We start from the raw sequence: 27318 nt of genomic DNA, 5'->3' as shown, positions 1-27318 counted from the left end.
ATGTCCCTCCACGCCTCGGCCTACACCCTTACTGGTATGTCTGTTGAGCGATTCCTGGCCGTGATCTTCCCGCTGCGATTCAGCCAGTGGGTCACTCGTCGACGGGTGATCATCTACATCACGGCTGTCTGGATGTGCGCAGTGCCATCGAGTCTGTTTACCATCACCTACGAAGTGTCGGACGAGGGGTGCAAGGATACGAAGACACGCCAAGACCGCAATGTGGTGACCAACTACCTGTTCGTGCTTCGCATCGGCATCCCTGCACTTACCATGACTCTAACCCACATCATCATGGCCGTGTTTCTCCACCGCCAAGCAAACCGACATATCTCCATGGCAACCAAGGATGGAGGAGCTCCGATGCGCCACATCGCTGCGCGCAACCGTGTGGTGAAGATGACTGCTATTGTAGTCCTGGTATATCTGTTGAGTATCGGTCCTCACCAGATCGCTGTAACGACCACCTTCCTCAGAGGTGACCTTTCGGCGTACCTTTTCAGTCCACTCTATTACGTTTTCACGTTTTTGGCCTTCATCAACTCGTGCGCCAACCCGTTTATCTACGCGGCGCGCTATCCAAAGTTCCGTACAGCAATTCTGGATATCTTCAAGACTACATCCAAAGAAGGAAACATAGCGCTCTTTGATAATACGCTTGATTCCAGTCGAAAGTCGAGAAGCACACAGCACAAGCAACCAGCTATCTACCATGTCTCTCAAAATCCTTAAGATTATAGGTCAGCTGAAACTTACACACGCACACCGGCACACATACAATAAATAAATAAATAAATAAATAAATGAAGACTTTGTTTGCAAAAACCGATAAGTCAATATTTGTCAAATGGAGATATTTGCAATTAAAGGTCAAGTAAAATAAAGAGACTAATAAGAAAAATTTTTGCTTCTTTTGACCATAACTTCAAAAATATACCTTTATATGTAGTGACCTATATATAATTTAAAAGGTATCATTTTGTATTTTATGACAGAAATCGTACTTCAAAATCTTCATGGACTTATCGGTTCTTGCAAACAAACCCTTCAAATAATGTGCGTCTAATTGATCACATACAGTGTAGTTTTCAGTAAATACGTAGCCTATTAACGCGCACTTTCGATGTGTGCAGTAAGCTGAAAATTTTAAAATATAGTACATTGTCGTATTTGAATATACATTGCGACAGCACCAAGGAAAGTCAAATGCAATTTTACGGAACAAACGAAGCAACTACGTCAATACATCGTATAAAATGTAGTGAGAAACATTCACGATGTAAAATAAGCAACTCGAAAAAAAAAATGCATATATATGTATATACATGTATGTGAAATTTCCAAGTATGTAGACATGGTAGAGTACATGAAATACGACATTTATTGATACAATTCTCAAATAATGTTAAAAAAATAGAACAAGTGGTTTTGACAAGGAAATTGAAGTGGTGGAAAAGGTAGTCCTGCAGAATATTTTAGTAATCTAAACAGAAGAAAACTAGGAAGGAACCGACAGAAAAGAAAAAATGTATGGAAAATTCGAAGTCAAAGAAGATCAAAAAATAAAGGACAAAGGGTATGAATCTTTAGCCCTTTGTGTCAACAGTGAAAAATTATGTTGATATTATTTGCAGTGTTATAAAACTGATAACCAACACAATTCACACTGGACTTGGAGGAGGAGGAGGAGGGGGGGGGGGGGATCGGGTTCATTAATCATATTCGTGAACGTGAGACCTGCACGTGCTTTGTTTTATGGATGCGTATATTATCACGGTGTAGCTAATTGTAATAATTTGCTTTCTCACGAGTGATTTGCACGTGAGTTAAAAATGTAGAATGTGATTAATGAGGATAGATCATTGTGCGGTCATGGAGCATGACAAGTTTTAGACAAATATAATCTGTAGTGTCACCAAATCCTGGACATAACATATATAATGATGATAATAAAGAGAGATTGAGAGATAGATACTATCTAACATTCAGAAATCTCCTGCTATGGTCTTGACCCACAACAATATTTTACGATAGTTCTATACCAACAGAAAAAGAAGACGCACAAGGAAGAGTTATAGAGAGCACACACAGTATCTGGTAAAGTGGAGATAATCAAACGTCAAGCATAATGATGAGTACACATAATATGCAGGGAGGTGGGAGGCTTGAGACCACTTCCCTGGTATTACAGGCAAGAGATCGATCCTGACCATATTTTTAATTGTATAATACACAATACATATCTGTAGATGAGATATGTTAGATTGCATCGTTGTGTTGAAGTATTTGATTGATTTTTGCAAAGGTAATATTTCAGAAGATGTATATTATTGTTATATTCATGATATTGCACTGTATAATATTGCACTGATTTCATCATCGCAAAATATGTCATCCAGACATAACGTGTTTTTGGTAGACCCTATGTAACGAAGGCCATGCATGATCATGATAGGCTGAACTCTTGATTAAAGGGAGAAGTAAAGAGCAAAGTCAGCCTAAAACTTGATTTCTCCCATTAATCAATTAATTAATTGATTAATTAATTAATGTATTTACTTATTCATTCATTCATTCATTCATTCATTCATTCATTCATTCATTCATTCATTCATTCATTCATTCATTCATTCATTCATTCATCTCTTTTGGTCTGTGCCAGACACAGATAGTTTGTTTCCATTGACTATACATAATACATTGTACCAAAGTAATAATGACAATACAAACACATCTCGCATCACAATTACTTATTATCTTAATGAAAAGGTACAATGAACACAAACAATATTTAAAAAAAAAAAAAATCTTGTTTCCACATAGATAATTTAATGGTTTTGAGTTCGGCGAAATGGGAGTTTATAGAAGGTATAAAAAAGATGGTAAAAGAAATTTCAAATTTATCAACTTGAGTTTCCTTGATGTTAAATTCTGTATAGAGTCTAAATGACAGAAAAAAAAAACTAGCTACAATTCCATGACATTGAGAATAAAGTATGTCGATATAGTGAATATTAATCCAAGAGACATTTCAGTTCTATGAATGAGGAGAGGTATATTGATACGAAAGATGAAACTATTTTGGAATATCTCACTCTTCCTTACTTTTCACTACTTTATACTCTTGTAAATTTGTTCACTTTATATATAGAATAGTTATTACTTCCTACAAGTTGCACACCGCCATATAAGACTCAAGGAGGGACTAGAATAGAGGCTTTCGTCCCCACCACTCACAACACTGAGTCCCATTACGCTTTTACAGCAGACTTTGACACGGCGGAAAAGGAGCTTTTATTGACATGATGTCACTTCAATGATATTACACTGCATATCAAAACCCTATATGAGGCTCACTAACATACTATAAAAGTAGCCTACCCAACCGCTACCATACCAAAAACTTCATAAACGCAGAAATGCTAAAATGTAAAGATGTTTTAAAGAAAAAAAGTAACTTTCGATGCCTCCCTTTATTCTGCATTTTCTCATGTGTATTACTTTATGTAATCAGTTGACGCATTGGAGCGTGCCGCCATCAGATGGAAATTCCCTAATAATAAAATTACAGTTGCACCTCAGGAGTTCTTGAAAGTCAGCGAATTTGTATTCGACTCTTTGGAGACACTCGCAAAAAGTAGGTCGTAAAATCATTTTATTTTTCAATTAGATAATTTGCTTTTTTTCACTTTGTCACGTACAGGTAATTTGACTCTTCGAGCAGCATTTTTTTGTTATCAGTGAAAATAAATTTCAAGGATTTTAAACCGTCAAACCGACCAACGACGATGTTTGAATCACGTTATCGAAATTTCTCATAATAGCTCATGGCCATGGACTTCTACGGAAGTTGAAGTGCTGTATATACTATGAAGTGAAGGCAAGTAAAATCAAATCGCATCTGTTGTTGCTGCCAAGGAGAATTTACAAATTAGATAAAGATGTTGGCAGGAGAACACAGAGAAAGAACAAAATGTGATTCTCAGGTAGGTTCCTCAATAAACTTTTGTTTTGTTTTGGTTTGTTTTTGTTGAAATTGTATTAACTTACAATTTTGTGCAATACTCCATTGCAAACAAAAATTAGTTATATTGTTAAACAACTCTAGGCAAATAAGACACAGAAACAGACTACACAAGCTAGGCAAACAAGGCCCACGTACGGTCCGACACTTCGCAACTAAACGTGCGGACCCACGAGTTCGACACTAAGCAAAAAAGGCTCACGCGAAATGTCGAACTCGTGGGCCCAAAGTTCTTGCTGCTTATTGTCGAATTCGTAGCCTTGTTTGCCTATAGTGTCAAACTCATTAACCTTTTTGTCTATTGTCGAACTCGTGGGCCTTGTTTGCCTACTGTCGGACTCATGGGTCTCAGTGCCTAGGCCCTAAATGACGAGCTCATGATCATGGGCTGTACGACGAACTCGTGGGTCGCATGACTCGCGTTTTTGTTTTGTTTTGCTTGTTTGTTTTTGTTCATGCTTTTGTGTTTGGTTTTTGCTTGTGAGTCGATAGTCTGATTTGGGGAGAAAAGTGGCAGCAAAAAAAAGAAAAAAAAGAAAAAAAAAAGAAAAAGGTGAAAGACCCCTCCCCCCCCCTTTTTTTTGTGGGGGGGGGGGGGGCCTTGTCAATCGAGTTGACGAGAATTGTCATTGGGTCAACCCCCCGCTGGTTAATTAGCAAAAGGCGGATCATCCGTCGCTGGTACTTCATTATAAACTATATAAATTTAAATAATTTAATCAATCGTTAGTTTACGGCTGGGATCTTCAGTGCAGCGTCAGCAGGCAGGCCCAGGTAGGGGTTGTGACATGATAGGATCAAAGAGGTGATTACCGCTTGTAGAGACCACAGTTTGCATTCGTAGATAAAAGAGAAATGTGCTGTCACCAATCATTTTTTTTTTTTTTTTTTTAGATTTTTAAAGTTAAATTTAAATACCGGTAATTAATCAATTAAGCGTATGTCTTGGAGCAAATTGCCCACCCTGCCGAGAGCTCTATAAACTAAAACAAAAAAAAAAAAAAAACAACATCAACAACAACAACCAATCTGTGTGAGTGGTTGATTTCCCCATCCACTTTTACTACTGAGGGCCCCAATATCTCGTCTGACTGAACCTGTCTGCCTGCCCTGGGCGGCGTGAGATGTCTCGTCAATGAATTACTTCTGAAATTCATGCTCTTTTGTCTATCGGGTATGATTCTTCTGAGTATGCAATTTCCGGCATTACCGTTCATCTGCGTATTGATAAAAAGATCAGTTTTTCTGTATGTGACAAACACCACTACCACTACCACTGCAGGGCAGTGGCACTAGATAATCATATGTCCCACACACGTAATTTTGTGTTGTCATATAGTTATAGGTCCCACACACGTAATTTTGTGTTGTTTTTAGCGGTGCGGGAGGTAGCAGACATAGATTACTAATGTTAGACCTCTAGTAGTTTCTAGATCTAGTATTAGACGTAGAGACTGCGCTGGAATCACCATATGAACTGAAGGATAGGGTAGGAAATACAGACTACCACATTCTACCTGAAGCACAAACACTGAAACAAGACAAGAAATTATTGAAATAGAGGCGAAATGGGTCATAGGGCAGGGATCTAGACCCTAAAAAAGGCTAAAAATTAGATTTAAATATATATCTATTTTGAATTTAGATCTAGAGTCTAACGTTGCTGCAGGCCTCAAATTAACCAAAGGCCACCGACGGCCATGGCCGTCGGTGCCCCTCTCGTTGGCCGCAATTACTTTTTCTTCCTTGATCATGACAAAGTTACGGCCAAAAAAAAAATGTGCCCTTTTTCTTGTGGCCGTGGTGCCCTTTTAGAATGAAAGTTATTATTTATGATGTTTAATATGCCCTTTCTAAAAGTCTACACTTTAATAAGCTTGAACAACTTTCCTGATCTCAAATATCATACCTTCAGTTCACTCGCGTCCCAAAATATCTGATTCAAGCTCAAAGTATCTTTTTGAGATACGAGACGACGTGTAGAAGTCTACGTACATGTACGCCCGACCGGCTTTTGCTGTCCCGACTGCCTCCGCAATGCAGCGGTCATAGAGTTACTAGCTAGGCAGCGGCGGGCCGGAGCAAGTGGTCGCAAGCCATGCTTAAAAATGCCAGGCCTGTCGGACGGCTGCGAGCATTGCCATCTCTCTCGCTCTGCATTCATGCCCACATGCTCAAAGCAAAATGGCGCCGGAAGTGCTCCAAAGCGAGCGCGACGTACACGTTGAGAACGTACTGTATTACAGAACCTACATCGTATTGCATATGGCCTACTGCCTAACGTCGTCTGCTGCGGAGAGATCTTATGCGTGTGTGCACTGCTGGAGTGTAGCAGCACGGTCGATAGCATACAGCTCTATGGGGCATTCACATCACGTATAAACACCCAACATGCCCTTTCCAATGTGGCCTTGGTGCCCTTCTGACTGACCTAAGTGCCCTGGCCTCTTGGAAAAAGTGCCCTCTTCTAAATGGCCTTGCCCCTCCAAAATCCTATTTCGAGGCCTGTTACTGTCTAGTCTAACTTAAGTAATATTAGTAGCCCAAACGTGAGCCAAACTGACATAACAGCAGCAATGGAGGTGGGGGTGGCAGTCTGACAAAAAGAACGGTGCATTTTGCAGCCATAGCCATCAATGTGATTTAAATTTACACTATTACAGTGACGGTCAGTGTATTAAAATGTCAACATCCAAGTATCCACGCAACATGTAATCAGAGACTCCAACCCCAAGCACCTTCTGATCTGGAGATTCTCCCGCCTGAAATCCCTAGCAAACGGGAGACCCAAGTTTATGTGTGCGAAGCGCAAAGTTCCTAGGGTTATAGATGCTCTCTGGTGCTATCTAAGGCTTATTTTTGCAATATACGATAGCAATAAGTAAGAAATCCTTTCCAACGGGAGACATTGAGCCAGGGCGGGAGAAATTAAATCTCAAACGGGAGAACGGGAGATTTTGCAAAAGTGGGTTTTCGGCGGGAGATCTCCCGTCGAAAACGGGAGAGTTGGAGTCTCTGTGTAATTTTATATTTTGTCCACACTGTCTTTAGCTGTCCCACAGGTACAGGCAGCCTTGCCCATATCCCACAGGAATAAACTTGTGATTGTCAGAGTAAACTAGTGTAGATGTAAGAAATATTGTCCGTGATCAATCTCATGCTGTTGATATTTACCTGTGTTTTCATCGTGCTTATCTACATCCAAATTTCAGAATTTTCAGAGCCAGAGGCCCTTCCCATCCCAGAATTTTCCACATGCACATAGGGAAACTAATATATTATTATTAGTATAGTAGTACCGGTAGTATTAATTATTGTTATCATTATCACTATCATCATTAATTAGTTTATACTAGAATGTAATATGATATGATATCATATGATACTTATACATGTATATTCCTAAAAGGCTAAATCAAGTTTTATATTAGATACTACAAGACTGGAACATTCTGCCTGACCAGACCAGCAAGTGCAACTCTCCTAGAATATATGCTCTAATGTTTAAGAAAGAGGGCAGGATCAGTTTTAGCTGCATACATTTCAAATGGCGCTAACACTATACACCACAGCAAAGTACACTGTACATGTGTGCACCTCACACCACACTAGTATGTTGATATACCACATGGTGGCCTGTACTTTACGGAAAAAAGAGGGAGCTGTTGTAGTACCCTAGTGCTCACCACCATGGCATTGTTATATTTTCCTTGAAAGTAGCCTTGTTATAAAGACTGTCTTGTTCAGATAGCATTTGTGTCATCTACTGACATATGTCCTGTCTATGGTCTTCGTGTCAAGTTCTCACAGTTCTACTAGTCTAAGATCAAACCAGTGATTATGACATGGTAATTCATTATTGTGGTGTTTTCATTTTGAATTTGCAACCAACACTTCCAGTCAGACCTGGTTTAGAAACCACTTGTCCTGTAAGACCGTTGAAGCTGCTTCACTATGTGTCATTTCCCATGTCAATGTAGGCTCCTACCTGTGTGCAAAGGCCACCTGTACTTTGAAATGACCACTTTGTCCATCTTTATAGATGATCTCTGTAAAGAGGTTTTGATTAACATCATTACTTGTTTTATGTTCCTGTCTGTAGGTGATTTTCAGGTTAATGGTTCTATGGTGATGTGTCAACATGGACGAGGAAACACAGCTGGCGATGGCGCTTTCCATGTCTATGGTGGAAAAGAGCCATCACCAAACACCAGTCGACCTGTTGAATCAACAGGAAGAACAGAAACCCAAGAAAAAAGGCAGACCCAGGAAGAAAAAAGTTGGGTATGGAAACTATGTAATTACTTCCTTCATTAACACAAAACTAGTGTAACAAGTCTAGTATAATACAAGTTTATTTTTGTATGACCAGTTCATGCGCACGACTACATACATCAAAGAAGATGTGTTTGCCATTAATGACATTTTAACATCTTATGTTATTGTGCATGTGAAACAAAATTACACTTTTGACAAAAAAAAATCCTTTTGCCTCTGACAAAGATTCTGCTAGGATTGAAAGCTGGGGCCCCTTTTGACTCCAAAAAATCCTTCCTCAGCAAGTCTATCACTGCAGTGTTGCTTGTGGTTCCTCTCTTCCTCTCCCTTAACTTTTTATCACATTGCCTTGTTGTAACAGGGAAGAACTTGATGACAATACTCGGCTTGCCATGGCGATCTCGGCTTCACTGGCAGAGGAGACCAGGCAAAGGAACAGGAGGCTGGGTCAAGATTTAGACTCAGACGAGACCGGAAAGAATGCAAAGACCAAGGGAAAGAGGAGACACAGGGCACCGAAAAAAGGACAAGAGTAAGTGTGATACATTTACTTTGCATGTCACATTTTTAGGAGGTCATCACAGCTACATAAACAATTCTCCATGGAAAGCTAGCTGCCTGAATTTAAGATTTATGTGTGGTCAAATCTGTTGTCTCAATTATCTCAGTAGAACACTCATCACACCTCAACGGCCACAAATTTTTCCCTGTGATGAGCATGCTTCATGCTATACATCAGGGCTACACACTAACACATTTTTTCTATTGGTCCGACCTGTATGTCAGACCAGTAGGCACCCAGTTTTTCCATGTTTTACTGGTTTATTCCTGAAAAAGCTACTGGTCCGACAGTGATTTTTACTGGTCAGGGACTGTCGGACCAGTGCCAGTGTGCGGCATTGTATACATTGTGCCTGGCTCTATTCTCATTATTCACACTATTCATCCTGTCTGTTTGGATTGGTTTCTCAGGTATCCGGTTCTCCTGACCAGACAAGACGAGGAACGCCAAAACATTCTCTCAGAGCGCATCAATTCAATTATCATCCACACAGTGGTATGTGTAGACGAGGGTTTGTTGTTGTCTTATTGTGTTATTGTTACTGCCTCCACTGTTGTTGCCATTTTTGTTGTTGTTGTTGTTGTTTTTATTTTACCTTTGCATGTGTTTTATTAATCATACAGTGATAAAGGAGGGTGTACTATTTTGTTTACCTGAATAGAACAATAGAAGCAAAAGGAAAAAAACATATTAAGTAATCAACTGTAGAAACTGCCGGAAGGAATAAAGTTCTTCCAATGAAAAGAATTAATCTTGGTTGAAGGAGATTTAATAAGGCCAAACTAGCAGAACAATGAGTCTGAAGAGACAGGACACAAAATAATAATAATAATAATAATAATAATGATAATGATTGACAGTGCTTATATAGCACATAACACAAAGTGATAATGTCCCTATGCGCTCAAAAAATGAAAAGATTATACAAAAATATACAATTCAAACTTCTTCACCCTCACAGTCCTTGATGATGTGTGACACTTTGAAAGCTATTTGAATTCCTTATTGCTAGTGGATATCATTTGACTGATTTGGTAAAGGTTTTTTACTTTTCTGTTTGTAAATCTGCTTCAAATGTTGCCTCATTTCAAAGGGCATTAATATTCGTAATTTAGGAATGTCTTTACTGAACGTTTGGTAGTTATAGTAGTTGGACATTATTATGCTATGTAAGAAGCATGTTGTAAACAGTAGTAGGATATACACCAGTTTTTAAACTGAATAGTTTAAACAAATTTATAATATCTGGCATTCATATTTGCTTCCTGAGGTTTCCTTGTTGCCTGAATATTTCTATGCATTTTAAATCAAAGGGCTTTCATGTTATTTCAGGAGGATGAAGACTCACAGCATCTTCAGCAGAGCAGCCGCATTAATCTGAAGTATGGTAGCTCCCAGCCCAATGATGCTCCTCTCTCTGAGTCATACCCAGACTGTATCTCAGTAAGTAGTTTAAGTTACGAGACTGTGTAGATAAAAGCAGCATCTCTTTCTTTTTTTTTCTTTTTTTTTTGTCTCTCTCTCTCTCTGAAGGAGTACATTTCAGTAAAACAGTGGGGAAGATATTGTTTTTGTAAGATAACCCTTACATTCAAACTAGCGTCATACTAAGGCTATAAATGTTTTGCCAGTTTTCTTGGTAGAATTGAAACTTCAGTAAATATATTTTAGCTCACCGGAGCTAGAAATTACAACTCGTAAAAATTGCATGAGTAAAAAATGTAAGAGATGTATCAATATTGTGTGTTATGACATGTGCACTATGGTACAAAATATTTTTCTTCCATAATGCTATCCCTGTCTTATATGAGTTAACATTTCTTTTGTATTTGCTTCTGAGAGATTCAAGCAGGTCTCAGACTGTGGCAAGCTACAGGGGATGTTACAGGAGAGGCGTCAAATAGTGAGCGCGCCTTCTATGTAAAGCAACTGGAGTCTACCATCACACCTCAAGAACGGAAAATACACCGCAGTCCAGAGAAATCCCCAAGGAAGACCCCACGGAAAGCTGTCCAGAGACCAAGCCAGAGTTCCCTGGTATGTGATCTGAAAGTATTCAGGGAAAATTGGGTCTCATAGCTGTTGCCATACTTAGTATTGATCATACTAATTCATATCTACTTCAGTTGGTCTTATGTTTTTTATTTTTTTCAGGACATTTTAAGAAAACAAGTGAAGAACTCATTAAGGAATGATCAATGTGGTAGTTGTGGGAGGTTTTGTATTAAGTTATGGAAATGCAGTGTGTGAAGAAAAGCCAACCAATGCAAAGGAATTCATGATTGTTTAATTATTTGCACCAGCTTTGGGCAGAAAAAGGAATACCAATGTTGTATTGCAGTATGTGACCCATTAAACATACTAACTTAAAAAAAGGCAATCATGTCAGAAATGCTTCCCTCTGCCACACACCAGGACCAGAGCCAGGATGGCATAGAAGATGCCCTCCTAGACCACACCCAGGCATTAGGGAGGACCATCCAGTGTCTGGCAGACTTGGCAGAGGAGGGGGCGGAGGAGGAGGAGAAGGATGGGTTGGAGGAAGGAGAGACAAGTTGCCAGGATGAGTCGAACAGGACCATAGCAAGTGGCTTTATCCCTCTAGAGGAGGAAGATGCTAGGGTGAGTACCCATCTTTAGTCTCTGTCAGTACAACAAATTCCAAGAAATATTTATTGATTTATTTGTTTGTTTATTTTATTTTTAATTTTTAAATTCATTTATTTATTTATCAATTATGTATTCATGTATTTATTTGTTTGTTTATTTATTTATTGTGCTTTGTGCTGTATCTGTTAATATAGAGTGAAAAAAAAAATTATCCCTCATTCAAGCCCTTTGCTGTTTATTTGTAACAGTTTACAGTGGACTCCCATTATAATGAAGTCCTTGGGACCTGCAGTTTTTATTAGTTATATTGAAATTTTGTTAAAACCAAACATATAAACAATGAAGAACATAGAGCAGATAATGTTGCGGCCTGAATTCTTGTTTCATTATAACTAGAATTTCATTATAACTATGTTTGTTATAACAGGAGTACACTGTACTTTGGTTGCAGAATTTCCTATATCCTCTTACATACTAAATCTACAGCTGATTCTTGAATTGGCAAGACTTAGTGAAATTCCTAGTTTTCTCTTAAAATTGTCTATCCCTTCAATGGCTAGAGCTTTGTCAATTTCCGCTTGATTTAATGTAGATTTTAATGAATCAAACGGATTCCTACTGTATAATCTTTCTCCAGTGTAAGGTATACCATAAAGGTCATATTTGCCAATTTAATGCTGACCAAAGATAACTTGTATAACAAAATTCTCCCTGGAACTGATGGGTTTAATTATGTCATCACAACAATAATCTGTCACCACAACAAGAGGGAAACTGATATTGCTACATATTACTCTTAAAAGACAGTTCAGGGCCAGATAGTTACATTCAGTGGTTTTGATACATTTGTATTTAAAGGTACACAACAGCAAAGAAGCTCAGTATTTCTTCAGTTGTTGTCTTCATACCATCCATTTTTGTCAAGCCCACCGGAGGTGTGGGGAGACTAATATTCATCACCTGCGGCATTTGTCCGTCCGTCGTCCGTCTGTCCATCCGTCCGTCGCCTGTCCGTAACACTACAAAAACTTCAATAACTCTTTACTCTGGGCTTCAATTGCAATCAAACTTCGAGGGAAGAGGGGTCATACAAAGTTTCACATTTTACCATATATGAAGGTCACCTCACCGTCAAAGCTCACAGGCAGAGGTCAACGAACTTTTAGAGCCCAATGTTAAGTTTTTATGGCGCGTTTCTATTATGGGTCATAACTTTTGATCCATAACTCCATTTGTGACTAAACTTGGATGGTAGATGTCCCTTGGGGAATGGATGATCACCACAAGGTCAAAGGTCACAAGCAGGGTTCAACAAACTTTTAGGGCCCAATGTTAAGTTTTTGTGGTGCGTTTCTATTATTGGTCATAACTTTTGATCCATAACTCCATTTGTGACTAAACTTGGATGGTAGATGTCCCTTGGAGAGTGGATGATCACCACAAGGTCAAAGGTCTCAAGCAGGGGTCAGCGAACTTTTAGAGCCCAATGTTAAGTTTTTATGGCGCATTTGTATTATGGGTCATAACTTTTGATCCATAACTCCATTTGTGACTAAACGTAGATGGTAGATGTCCCTTGGGGAGTGGATGATCACCACAAGGTCAATGGTGACAAGCATTGGTCAACAAACTTTTAGAGCCCAATGTTAAGTTTTTATGGCGCGTTTCTATTATAGGTCATAACTTTTGATCCATTGGTCCATTTGTGACCAAACTTGGATGGTAGATGTCCTTTGGGGAGTGGATGGTTACCACAAGGTCAAAGGTCACAGGCAAGGGTCAACGAACTTTGAGGGCCCAATGTTCAGTTTTTATGGCACGTTTCTTTTTTGCCATAAATTTTTACCCTTTTATATCTTTTTTATCTGTTATATCTCTTTTTTTAAAATCTGTTATATCCCATTCGTGTACAATTTCTTGTACGCGAATGGGCGAGACACATTATGGCACTTGCCTTGTTATCATATACCTCTTATGCAGGTGGAATAGGTAACACAAAATGACATTTTGTGATATTCATGTTTTTTTTTCTTCCCAGAGTGTGAGTCCCATGGATGGGCCAACGGAGGACCAGCTTCATCTCCTGGAGGACCTCTCCTCCATCGTCAACACCTCCACGCTGAGCGATGTCCTGATTGAGATCGACGATGGGACTAGGCTGCATGCCCATACTTTCATGATCCAGCTTCGATGCTCCCCTCTTGCCTCGGTAAGAAGACCAAGGGCAGTTGTGATGGTGTAGAAGTCGGTTGGTATCTCATGTTTGAAGAATATTTGCATCGTTGGCCAAATGTTTTTGGCATAGTTATAAAGCTCTCCACGAAGTTGTCCTTAACCAGTAGATAGAGAGTTCTATTATGTAGCAGGCTCAGGGGGAATTGTGTTATGGTAGGATATATTGTCAAAGTGTGTCTCAGAAAAGGATATAGAATAAAACAAGGGACACAGTGACATGAAGGAAGAGGGTAGTAGAAGTGATAAGGAAAAGGGAAACATTTTGACTGTACTGATCATGACATTGATGATGATGGTGATGATGGTGGTGGTAGTGGTAGTTGTGATGATGATGTAATACAAATGTGTGTGTATGGATAATGAAAAGGGTGCACAAAGATTAAAATCATTTGATAATTTGTACAAAGTGTTACCTGGAGTGGGTAAGGAAATAAGCTGTCTTCAGACTAGAGCTTTTATTACATGAATGAATAGACATAAAATGATTGCACTGCACTCGTTTGTCAGACCATGAAAAGTGTAATAGATGATGAAGAATAATTTGTGCCATTAATGACTTGTGATCTGCAATGCACAGGAATTGGCTGAGACCTCTGGCAGGTATGATGACAACACTCCGGTCATCACAGTCCGCAACATTTCTTATGAGGCAATGGAGAGCATCTTAGCATACCTGTACTCTGCTCAAATCAACATCAATGAGAGAACAGCCATTGAAATTGAGGCTTTTGCTAAAAGGTAACTGTGCTAACAAAAAAGGACCAACTTGATTTTTCAAATTCATGAAATTTTTCCGTCGAGATGTTTTCATTGCAACTTTCAGTTTTGTTTTGATTTTGTTTGATATATGCAGGAAGCACTTTAATGACTACAGGAATACATCAATTTTGATTCTCAATGGCTTCAAATTACTGTGTAGACTTGAATGGAAATAAGGCCAAATACTAAAATGGAAGAAAGTCAGTACTATTGTGTAATAAAAACTGGTACAAAATACTACATGAGCATACTTGAAAAGACAAACTTGTAATGTACTGTTCAGCAGCATTTTGTTTTGAAATGATTTCTGCATAGACTGCTATTGACTGAACGTAGATATTATGACTTGCTTCCACAATTTAGTCATTGATAGACACATGTCAAAATTTTGCCATCTTGTTTGCTTGCAGGGTGTAGACCTACTTTGTGCTATGGGTGTGGGTTCAAATTAGATTTCTTGAAGTAGTATACTGTATAAGTAGTTATTTTTTCGAGGGTTTAATTTTTGCGAATTTCACGAATCACAGGTGGATCGCAAATTTAACAACACACGAAAATGTCGCCATACACTAGAGTAACAATACATGCAAGATAGCATTGGTGTCAATTCGCGAAATCAACATCTCTTGAAAATGTCTGTCACCTTCTAATTCGCGAAAATATCTGTACGCGAAAATAACAGCTTATACAGTATCACTTGTGAAGATTAGTTAGATTTTATTTGATTCCATGTGTGTCCATGGATCATTAGAGAAAAGAAATGCCCTTTTGACATGATTTCTTGATGAATACCCTGCTCCTTTGTAGGTATGACTTGCCTGACCTAGCCGCACACTGTGAGCCATTCCTGCAGGGAGTGACCGAGTCGAAGACATCTCGGAAGGACAGTCAGCGCAGTGAACTGGACATAGTGGACAAAGACCTGAACCAGCTCATTGACAGTCTCTGGGAGGACGAGCAGGGCGAGGTGAAGGAGAGGGATGGGAGTAGCGATGGGGATGGAACATCTGACAGCGATAGTTGCCATAATTGCTTTGATGATGAAGAGCTCGTTGACATCTATGAAATGGCGTTGATGCAGAGGTCGCAACACGACCACAATGATAGTAGCACAGCTTCACAATCAACCATCCAACTTCTTCAGAACAAGTCACCCTGTGGCAATGAACAAAGTGCCAATCTTGCCAGCGAGATTCGTTTGTGCAGTGAGAGTGAAGATGTCATTGAAGTGGAATCTGGTGACACCAAGGGCATGTGTGGTTCAGAAGATGATGAAAATAACCAGGATGAGGAGATGGTTATTGACTCTGTGGGGAGCCAAAGAGATGCGTCAAGCAGAACAAATGGTGATGGTTATAGTGCAGATATGGATCAAGAGGGAAGAGAGACTCTCATTAGTGAGAAGAATGCCTCTAGGTCAGTGTCAAACAGAACACCTCAAAGACCCAGAGTAAGAAACGAGGATGACAATAGTACTGTCATCAGAGACAAGAAACTTGATAAACAAGAAAATCGAGACAGAAAATCTCTTTCTAGAGATGATACTGGTTGCCATGGAGATATGGGTGTTGAGCGTGAATTGATTGATGACCAAGGGAGGTTGGAGACATCAGATGAACCAATGGACATTGCTGAGGACAGCTCTCCTCAAATGCATTTTCACTTTAAAAGGAAAACTAACAATACTGCATGTGACAATAAAGTTTCAAGTGTTGCAACTTCAACAGACCAGAGCATAGATGCCCAGGACAGCTCTCCTCAAACGCGTTTTCACTTTAAAAGGAAAACTTACAGTACTGCATGTGGCAATAAAGTTTCAAGTGTTGCAATTTCAACAGACCAGAGCATAGATGCCCAGGACAACTCTCCTCAAACGCGTTTTCACTTCAAAAGGAAAACTGACAATACTGCATGTGACAATAAAGTTTCAAGTGTTGCAACTTCAACAGACCAGAGCATAGATGCCCAGGACTCACCAAAGTTTGGTTTTAGGAGCAACAAGAATATGAGCAAACCTTCTTCAAGAAGAAATCTGTCTTTCTCCAATCATGATAGATTACACAACAATGAAAATTTGAAACCAGCAGAAACTGTTCCATGTGGTGGAGGGACAGAATTGCGTGAGAGACGAACAGGCAGCCACACAGCCAAAAGCCACTTGGAAACTTCAATAGAGGAAACCCTCTTGCTTTCAACTCAAAATGACATCCCAAACTCTTTCACTGCAAGTTTACCTGAAAGTTTAGATATCGATGCTGCTAACGACAATGACGTCAGGTGCTATCAGCCGGGGTCACCCAAGCTCATGGAGTCTGATGATGAGGCATCCTACCATGAGAGAACCTCACAGGGTGAGGATGATGAAGTGGTGCTGTTGACATGTGACTCCGACCAGTCCTGCGGGAATTCTCCTCGCTTAAAAACCGAGGAACGTCTTCGTGATGAGGGCAAACATATGAAGAAGAAGTTGAAGAAGAGAAAGAGGGTGAGTGAAGATACCAGTGAAGATGTCACTGATCTCTCTCTTGATGAGAATGAGGAAGAGAATAGTGGAAGAGATGCAGCTGAGACTGTAACACCAACAAGGGGGAAGCCATTATTGGTTCGCAGTCTGTCACCTGAGATGATGAAAGAGAAACTGTCATTGCGACAGGGTCATTGTGAGGGAGACAATGAAAGTACTGATGAAAAATCATTAGAAAATGAACATAATAGTATGGATTGTAGATCCATGTGCCTAGATTCATCATTTTCCCCAAGATTAGTCCTTTACAAGATTAAGTTCACTGAGGAGCAGAACTGTGCTAAGACCGAAGATGACATTGTTGGTGCTCTAGCAAGCAATGGTGGGTTCTCAAATCAGGTGGATGACAGAGGCCATGGGTCCAAGCTGTCCACAGAAGACACCTCCGCTCAAGAGATCGACACTTCATCCCGCAACAGAAAGCAGTCTGAGGTGATTGCGGTTGACGGTTCACCCATGTCAGTCCATGAAACAGAGAATGTATCTTTCCTTGGGAATACGTCAGATGACATCTTCTCTCCATCGCCAACGCCCTCGCCCACGTTCGGCAGTTTTGCCAGAGCATCTCAGCTGTCACAAGCTCAAGCATTTAGCCACAGCAAGGACAGGCTACAAATTCCACAAGAACCTGAGCAAAGAGAGAGGTACGGTGGTGGACCAAAGGGGACACTTGTTGAGGAGGATTGTGAGAAACGGGAACCAGATGTCAGTTTCTTGCAGTCTTCCTCACCGGTACAGTCACCCTCTGCAGAGAGAGTGGACTCTAGTTCTTCTCTGTCGGCATCGAATGTGAAGAGGAACACTCAAAGGCGCAGTGGCAAGCCTGTGGAAGTGATTGAGAATACCAACTCGGGTGGAAGCAGTGATTCCCATGATGTGACAGACGTTACTAACTCAAGAGATGACATATTAAACTTGGATTCACCTGGAAGTCAGGCATCATCACCCCTCCCTCAGGCCTTCCAGGCGTCGCCCTTGATACCCATGACAACCACATCACCCACTCCAGAAGGCAATTCATTAACGGTCTTGTCCCCTGATGCTAATGAGGAGCACATGGAGGAGAGATTTGCCTTTGATGTGGAAGAGGGCGGCACTTTTGATGAATTTGATGTGTACGGTGATTTTGATGCTGTTGGGAATAACGCCTTACCAGATGATGTCCAGAATGAAATTCAGCAAGGGGAGAGCTGCACATTGGGAACTGATAGCAGTTTGTCAGGAACTGAACAGGGAAAGAGGAAGAGTGACTGCTCTGGAGGATTGGAAGAATCATTGAAGGAGATGCCCGTGGAAGATTCAACTGGCCGTGAGAGGAGGAAAATCGAGGACATCAACACTGGTAGCAGAGTGGCAGGTGATCGGTTAGCTCCAGCTGTGATGAACATCGGAAATCCTGCTGACTGCAGTATAGATCTTACAGAGGAGGAGGAGGAGGAGGAGGAATATAACACTGGTCGCCACGGTGACCCTGCCACACCACATGCCGATGGAGCTGATGATGAAAATGTCTCGGTGAGATTTTGTGTCTGATTTTAAGCCTGTCTTATTAATAGACACAAACTTCGCTGCAGCACATTTAATTTCTGTATTCAAAATCTAATGTCATTGAATCAAATGCATTAGGAACAAGATATCTTTGGGAAATGTAAACCTTTTCCATGCTTATTATTATGTTGGATTGGATTCGGCGTTACAGACAGAGACTGTAGACATACAAAAAAAATCTTGACTGGCCATTATGATTTGCATAGAGGGTGGGACCAGAGTTACTGAACAGTAGCCATTTTGGTATGGGTATTGTAAAGGGCACTTATAATTAGCTTTGAATTTGATTCCTGTGATCACAGATGCCTCCAGGACCTAACCTCACCTCAAGGAGAGCTTCACAGCCTCATGAGGAGCAGCGGGATGGAGAAGAAGATATGTTGAGTCAAGGACCAGCTGAGCTTTTGGACCCATACCTTCTCCAGGAGCTCACCTCCCCCAACTGGTCTTTTGACGAAGGTTTGTTGCTCCTTCTTTCCTGTGATTGTTTCAAAATATGTAATTTCTTTTGCTCATGATCGAAAAAAAAGAACATAATGCATCTCCACTTTGAATTATTACATTGAATGTGTAAAAGTGCCACTGAATAAGAAAATTCACACAGGTAGGAGTTTGTTGGGCCTGGAATCACACTCATAATATACCAGTGGTTTTATGTGTGTAAGACATTCACCAAAATCAATGCATCGAAGCAATTTATTAAAGAGACAGTCAAAGATTGAGATTATGCATTATATTTGGGCAGGGGGCACCCAAGGTCCCATTTGATCATTTGAATGGCTGATTAGTCATTACGATATTTTGTTTCACCAACCGAAAAATATCCTCTCAACAGATTCAGGGAGTGGTATTGATATAATTGAGCAACACAGGTAAATGCATACCATTCATATTTGAAGGGATGCTGCTCAGTTCTTGTAGCCTGATACCTGATGCTATGTGTCTGACCCCCACTAATGTGGCATCAATACTTGTGGGAAACATCAAAGACAGAAGTCATCAAAGAGGAATGTGAAAGCTGTAGCAATTATGATATAGCGAGAGAAATTCAGGAAGGGAGGGTCCTTGAGCCCTCTACCCTCCCTTAGCCCTTTTGGGATTAAAACAATAATACATTTAAGACTATTCAATTAATAGGTTTGTGTAACATTGAAAATCTAATGCATACTACTGATGTTAACAGGCGATTGGTTTATGCCAGTTAGCGCTCACTTAACATTTTGTGTGTTTCTTTGTTTTGTTTAGGTCGTTTTATTATTATTTTTGTTTTGTTTTGTTTTCTGGTGATTTGCAGGTGCCACACCCAAGACACCCAGGCTCCTTGGAAGGGGTCCCATGGGGACACCCAGGCTCCTTGGAGGGGGTTCCATGGGAGATGAATACTACTCACCAGCACCCATCACACCCATGCCTGACTACAACTCCATGCTCACTCCAGCCTTGAAGGTCAGACTTAAGCCCTTGCAGATCACTTCTGCTTCATGTTTAGACTCACTTGTGTAAAGATCAATAATTGTAGCTCAAAACATATTTTCAGGGGCCCTGGAAAAGATATCCATGTATGCAATAGGTGTAACTCAGATATCTGTTCATTGTTCTCACAGCATTCTGATGTTCACCTTGGCCAATGAAAAATTGTGTACAGATTGATATCTGACAGATGCTATAACCACAGATACTGCTTAAATATTAATTTTCATGCATATTCTATTCATACATTCTTTATTGCACAGAAAGAGCTGAGGAAATATGGAGTTAAGCCACTTGGCAAGAAAAAGGCTAGGTTGCTCCTCTCTCAAATATTCTCCTATCTTCACCAAGGTGAGTAATGAAGACAGGTGTATGTGAAATTAAAATGACTGTTTTTTGGCAAATAATGTGTTACGAATTGCAGCGTGTTCATCCCCTTGGAAATGCAAGTGGACAAATAACAATAAACTTGTTTTTATTCATTTTTGTAACCTGCTTATGTTGTATGAATACATGTGAATGTCAATAACTATTTCATACAAGCAAATGAATTCCTCAAAAAGGTTGTTTAAAGCCTAAGTAAGTGGTAATGGGTAAATAATTGTTATGGAAATCTGACAAAAATGAGAGCATTGAAATATCTATAGGTTTTTTGTTTGTTTGTTTGTTTGTTTGTTTGTGTTAGGGGAGAAAAAAACACTACTGATTATCTCATGGCTCAAAATATCTTATACTACTAATTGTGTGTTTGCATGATAAGAAGGTAATGACAGTTCTCTTTATTCTTGTGGTTTAACCTAGTGGATTTCAGGTTAAAGAAAAAAGAAAGATAAATTCTTCTGTACCGGTACATTGTCTGTTGAAAAAGAGAATATATGTACACAAAGTCAATTGCATGGCCCATTACGAAATGATGGGTTTTATTTTTGCTTCCCAGTCAAACCAGAGGACATGTCAGATGAAGAGATCCAGTCTGAACCTGACCCGCCAAAGACCAAATCACAAACAGGAAAAGTGGGACGCAAGAAGAAGCCAAAGCAAGCTGCTTCTGAGATCAACTTGACCGCAACGGATGGGGCATCCACAAGTAAAGAGTCTGGCAGAGGGAAGACGTCAAAGAACGGGAAAGTCTCCAAGCCGAGGAAAAGGAAAACATCCGGTGAGCAAGGAAAAGGTGACACTCCCGTCAAGAGAGCAAGAATTGGGAGCAATGTGGCATCTCGGAGGCTGGAGGGGACTGATGCTGTGGTTTCCAAGGAAACAACATCCAGGAAGGCATCATCTGCTGGCAGTGACGTGAGAGATGTGGAGGACGACGAGATGGGACCACCGGAAGTAAGAGGGTCAGATGCACTCTCCTGTAGCCAGACTAGTACTGAATCGAGCTATGACAGGCAAGTGGTGATGGCAGCGGGATTCCACATCATGTGAAGGCTTAGTGTGTTGTTTTGTTTTGTTTTGTTTTTTTTGTTTTTAAGAGAGACATCCCCTGTGCATTCAGATCCTAATAAGCGTTTGTCTGTGATTTACTTGTCATGACTGAAGATATTGTATTAATGAGCAGTGATTGATGAATTGCCATAGGATGTGCAAGGAGTGATCTTTTGAAGCATAATGGTGTGTTTAGCAGCGTTCAGTTGATAGTATGCTGTGTCTTTGGGTTCCAATGTGTCATCACTTTTTTTCATCAATATTTAGTTAAGTTTGGAAATTGTTGAGAAAGTATAAAGCACAAGAATATCAGAGAATTAATTGATTTTGTCATCACCCAAGGACCTCCAAACAGCTTCATTTGTGCCAAGTTGAGGGACATGTTAGAAAACAATTGATTTGCATGGAAGTTTGTATGTCTGTGTTCAAATTGGTTGAATAGATAACTGGCAGGACAAAAGGTGAACAAGACTAGTGATTCTTGATAATGCCCTCTTGATATTGATGTGAATTATTTTCCTTTTTTTTTCGCTATTGAACACTACAGTAACAGGAGTGATTTTGGAGAGAGCATTTGCCATGAAGACGGCGAGGAGGATGATGTCATCTTTGCATCCCAACAGGTCAGAATGATTTAACATCCTCATTGGTTTTCCCCTCCAGTAGATCATCCATCAAATGGAGTCCTTTGTGTTTGGTCCACTGATCTCTACAGGAAGTATCTGGATATCTCAATGACCAATCGCTTTGAAGCTGCTGTGCCGCCATCTTACCACACACGTTGCCCATATATTTGCCTACAGAGCTCATGACTTCATGTGATCTTGATGACAGTCTCTGCTGGAAAATAAGTGTATGTCCCCATAGAGTGTGAGTGGTAACATGGCAGTCCAGCGGCTTCAATCGTTTGTACAGCAAAAATGGCCAATGAGGTATCCAGAAACTTCCCTATAGAGATCAGTGGCTGGGTCTAGCAAGCTGATTATTCAGCTGAACTCCTGGAGTAAAGTATGAAGCACATGAAATTATGATGTATACCTGAGCTGCCTGAGTGAAGTGGGACATAATGGTTAAGACAGAAGCAGGGTTTTTAACTCGGAACCTGCTGTTCGAATACCAGGTATTGACAATTCAGATCCTCATCCAATATACCACAGTTCTCTTCTTGTACTCTTTGTATTTATTCATCATCTTTACTGCACTTTTTCTTATCCATGAGGTTATTTGCTTAACACTGTAGTTTTTAGACAAGTGATGATTATTCATTTCAGTGAAATTAACACGTGGTTAGTTACAATTTAGCATAGAATTCAAGTGATTTAAAGACTGTAAACCACATACATCCGTTTCCCCTTGATTAATTGTATGTGATTTCTATATCACAATCATGATGAATAATTATTGTCCTTAGAATACCCCAGCCATGATTGTATGCTCACCCATTTTTATTATAATATATAAAATTTGAAGAAACACCAGACAAAATTTTGTAAACTTTGCATTACCTTAGTTTGTGAATGTGATTCTTCTTGTGTATGTGTAAAATGCCTTTTTGATCCTCAGGTAAGAGATATGGTCACAGAAGTATCTACTTACATCAGGGGCAACAAGGCCTTGCATCACAAAATCCTCTCATACCAGGTGAGTGATAGTTCAAATTTGTGGAAATAAACAATAGTTGTTGTATTTTAACTGTGCATTGATATAAACCTTAGCAAAGATTGAAGATTTGAGGTGGAAAACAAAATCTGTTCTCTCACGAGTCCCACAGGGGAGCCTGACCTCCAAATAATCTTAGCCCCTGAGTGTTCCTGGTCCATATCTCATTGTGTACCAGCAAGATGTGATTTCATATTTTCCTAGAAGACAGCTATATGTCTGCATCTGATGGCAGAAATTGCATTCAGATGAAAAGCTGAGCAACTCCCTGACAGCTGGATTTAACGTCAAAACCTAAGATTAGATAGTCACATGTTTAACTAGGTGTTAACTGGCATTTATCAATGGCCATACATGTACAACACTCAGTTATGCACCACAGTTGTTTTCATTCTTGATACACAACACTTGCTACTGGACTCCCATGGGTTAGAATGTAGCAGTGGAGCAAGCAATATTAGTATGTAATGTTTGCATGTACTGCCTTTATTCAGAAAGATACCGAATGGCTGCTTGTCATTCTCAAACTTTTGTGAATCCACCAAATCAAAACCAGCCAAGATGAGCTTCTGGGAACTTAGGGTCAAAATGGAATATTTTTAAAGTAGATTTTCGTTTTTTAAGATGTTCATATATGAGAATGCATATACAGTCAACTTCGGATACCTCGAATTCGTCGGGACTGAAGAAAATGGTTCGAGGTACGTGAAATTCGAGGTACGCGAACTTCGAGGTACGCGTACGTACGTCGAATTTTCTTCGACTTATCCGACGTTTATCGATGTTCAACATGGTATCTGTTATAGTGCCTACCGATTGTTTGCATGCTTGTCAATTAGAATTGAATCGACTTTTATGTGAATGAATTGAATGAAAATCGGAATTGAAATCAAAATGTCAGAAATGAAGATTTTGGTGGCCCTATCGCGCCACCAAAAAAGTCGGATGTTTGCCTTTACTTTTGAAAATTAACAGCGGTAACAATCGGCTCCGTAAGATACTAAAATAAATGTCGGATGTTTGCTCATACTTTTGGAAATGAAAAACGATAAGACTCAGCTCCGTATGGTGCTAAAACTAATGTCAGATATTTTATTTTGCGTTCGGAAATGATTAAGGACAACATTTGGCTCCGGAAGACGCTGAAATAAATGTCGAATATTTGCTTTGACGTTCGGAAATGAAAATCAATATTCAACTCCGTACGATGGTTAGATAAGTGTCGGATGTTTCCTTATACTTTCGAAAGGAAATAACAATAACATTCGGCTTCGGAAGATGCTGAAATAAATGTCAGATGATCGCTTTTATGTTCGGAAGATCCAGTAACATTCTGCTCCATACGATGCTAAAATAGCTGTCTGATGTGTGCTTTGAAATCTCGAAATGAATAACAGTAACATTCAGCTGCGTTCAATGGTAAAATTAATGTTTGATGTTTGCTTTGACGTTCGGAAATAAGTAACAATAACATTCAACTCCTTACGATGATAAAATAAATGCTGGATGTTTGCTTTTACGATCGAAAGTAAATGGCAATAACATTCAGCTCCGGAAGATGCTAAAATACATATTGCTTTTACGTTTGGCATGTTTGAAAGTGAATAGCAGTAATATTCTGCCCCATATGATACTAAAAAAAGTATTGGATATTTGCTATTACATTTCGAAATGAATAACGGTAATATTCAGCTACGTTTGATGGTAAAATAAACGTCTGATGTCAGCTTCGACGTTCAAAAATGAAAAACAGTAACATTTGGCTCCGTACGATGATAAAATAATATTGTCAGAATGATTCATTTAACTTTCGGAAGTGGACAGCAGTAAAATTCGGCTCCGTACGATGATAAAATAAATGTTGTATGTTTGAAATGAATAACGGTAATTCTGCTTCGTACGATGCAAAAATAAATGACAGATTGTTGCTTTTACATTTGGAAATGATTAACGGTATTAATCCGCTCAGTTAGATGCTGAAACAAATAGCGGATGTTTGCTTTCACGATTGGAAATGGATAAGGATAGCATTCAGCTCCGTAAGATGCTAAAATGAATGTCAGTTGTTTGCTTTTACATTTAAAAATGATTAACGGTAATACTTGGCTCCGTAAGATGCTAACAGACTAATAAATGTTGGATGATTGCTTTTACAATAAGAAATCAATAACGGTAACTTTCGGTTCTTTACAATGCTAAAACAAATGTCGGATGCTAACAGATGTTGGCAAATGGTCCCACTTTTTCATTTCAAACGTAAGTTTTGACCTCCTAAATTTTTAGGCATCAACTTTTATAATGATCTATACGCCTATTTGCTAAATCTTAAAACACAAAATAAGATGATTGGATTTTCTAATTTTAATTTCGAGTAAATTCGACCACCAAAAAATAAAAATCAGTGATACTGGTGCCCCGATAAAAGTTAGTGTGGAGCCCTGTATATTCTATTCTTTATTATGCTCGGCCTATACTTCCACATCATATTCCACAATATTTTCATAATCGCATTGCTGGAAAAAAAAAAAAGAAATCAGTGCTTGCGTTCTCGGGGAAGAATAAATGAAACATACTTCGTGAAAGGCAAAAAAAAAAGTTTAAAAAAGGGCACTACGCAGGAGATCGATGTTTGGACAGTGGACCGTGATTAATGCCAAAGACTGTCAACACCCAACACCTACGCAGGTGCGCCACGACGGTTTAGAAATCTACGCGCGCGGTATGACTATCATGATCAAGAATTAAAACACAGTGGTTAAAGAAAAGAAGAAGATGGGCAGAGCGTAGTGCTATCGTAAGCACTCCATTGGCAAGGGTGCTATGTGCATACCGTGTACGTATGTAGGTAGGTGTTGGGGATTTTTCTTGTCAGCTGAGAACCGGGTATTTCTTTGGGCGCGCGATTGTTCTGGTCGGGAATATTTACAGTCGAGTGTGAAAAGATTTGTGACGTCTTCTTCGCTGTCCACGCGCGCTTAATCGGAGATGCTGAGTGATGTTGCAATTCGATTCGAGCTACATGCTGGGAAAAACAATAAGTTAATTAAGATCGGGACAGTAGATTTCACTTCGAGGTAACCGAACTTCGAGTTATTTCTTCGAGCTACGCGAATTTTAATACACGGAAACTCCATAGGAACAATCGGGACTTTCATTTTGCCCCCCAGGTAAGTGATATTCGGCTTATCCGACGTCGAGGTATCCGAAGTTGACTGTATGCGGAAAATAAGAGAATGCACCAAATGCCTATGACTGTATGATAGTTATTTGACTTTATCTGTTTATTCTGTAAGGTTCTGAATTTGGAGGAATTGTACAAGGAACTGAAGGAAGCCAAGATTCCATGCTCGAGAGTCAAGCTCATGGATTTCCTTGATAGTCAGGTATGGCACATTCTGTTACGAGAGTTCTCATTCTGAGCTCATGATGCGTGTTTGCAAACTTTTGGTGGCATAATTTATTTCCTTTTTTGACATGACTTCCAATCAGCAAGTGTAGTGTTCAGATAAGATGACTACTACAAGGATTATGTTGTGTTGACTTAAAGGCAAGCTGAACATATATGACTGGATCACAGATTTAGTCATTAATTTCGTTCATTGAAAAAAAAAAAAATGTGACAGAATTTTGAATGGCGTAAATAAAAATTAACTGGATTCTTGGTATTTTGTCCATGGAAAGATATACAAACAGTACACTACTTTGCAGAAAGAATGCACACTGGATAAGGTGTGGCTTCTTGCATAGGGAACAGTAGACTGAAGATTCACAGAGGTTATCACACACAAACGTAACACACACATACACATTCACATACACACATACGCACACTGCCACAGAAGCCTTCTCTCATTTACTTATGGATGAAAGTGATTCCATGTCACAGAGAGATCATATGTTGGTGTATTCTCAGTGCCAAAGAGTTTTCGGTGTCTTTTTTTATTTGTTGTAATTTTTTTTTTTTTACATTGTCTCTTTACAGTGCATCACTTTTCGACACAAAGAAGGCCCCAGCAGGCAGAGGAAGCAAAAGACCAGCAAGCCAAAGAGATGAAAGCATGAAATCGAACGATACGACACCCAGATCTTCAGTTCATTCTCCTAGCGATGGAAGCCATTTGCATTTGTGAGATCCTCCTGAGGATTCTTAATGAATTTGCACTCTAAAGAAGTAGAAATATAATGAAATAGAGATACATGTTTTTGTTATACCCTGGA

General features: G+C 39.6%; 2 protein-coding genes across 2 annotated transcripts in view; both read left to right on the top strand.

The window, feature by feature from the left end:
• LOC140235461 (galanin receptor 2b-like) lies at positions 1-732 on the top strand. The gene has a single exon (XM_072315488.1). It carries the CDS (start codon positions 1-3, stop codon positions 730-732), a length of 732 nt encoding a protein of 243 aa, XP_072171589.1.
• Positions 733-5120: 4388 nt separating this feature from the next.
• Positions 5121-27318, top strand: part of LOC140235460 (uncharacterized) — a 24111-nt gene continuing 1913 nt past the window's right edge. Inside the window, exons 1-18 of the mRNA XM_072315487.1 lie at positions 5121-5198; positions 8127-8308; positions 8664-8834; positions 9275-9359; positions 10197-10307; positions 10707-10901; positions 11280-11486; positions 13513-13683; positions 14287-14447; positions 15276-18507; positions 18843-18999; positions 19835-19986; positions 20274-20361; positions 20948-21404; positions 21989-22064; positions 23005-23082; positions 26394-26483; positions 27083-27318. The exon at positions 27083-27318 is cut by the window's right edge and continues 1913 nt beyond it. Coding sequence (XP_072171588.1) covers positions 8166-8308; positions 8664-8834; positions 9275-9359; positions 10197-10307; positions 10707-10901; positions 11280-11486; positions 13513-13683; positions 14287-14447; positions 15276-18507; positions 18843-18999; positions 19835-19986; positions 20274-20361; positions 20948-21404; positions 21989-22064; positions 23005-23082; positions 26394-26483; positions 27083-27154 — 5646 coding nt within the window. The 5' untranslated portion in view covers positions 5121-5198; positions 8127-8165 and the 3' untranslated portion in view covers positions 27155-27318. The remainder of the gene's footprint in view (positions 5199-8126; positions 8309-8663; positions 8835-9274; positions 9360-10196; positions 10308-10706; positions 10902-11279; positions 11487-13512; positions 13684-14286; positions 14448-15275; positions 18508-18842; positions 19000-19834; positions 19987-20273; positions 20362-20947; positions 21405-21988; positions 22065-23004; positions 23083-26393; positions 26484-27082) is intronic.

Source organism: Diadema setosum, chromosome 11 (genome assembly GCF_964275005.1).
Source record: "Diadema setosum chromosome 11, eeDiaSeto1, whole genome shotgun sequence".
In the NCBI taxonomy this organism is placed as follows: domain Eukaryota; kingdom Metazoa; phylum Echinodermata; class Echinoidea; order Diadematoida; family Diadematidae; genus Diadema; species Diadema setosum.
Note: the sequence above shows the minus strand (reverse complement) of the source record. Positions and strands in the feature narration are given on the sequence as shown.

Excerpts from the sequence above, each read along its gene's own strand:
- LOC140235461 (XM_072315488.1), top strand. The coding sequence starts at position 1 with ATGTCCCTCCACGCCTCGGCCTACACCCTTACTGGTATGTCTGTTGAG.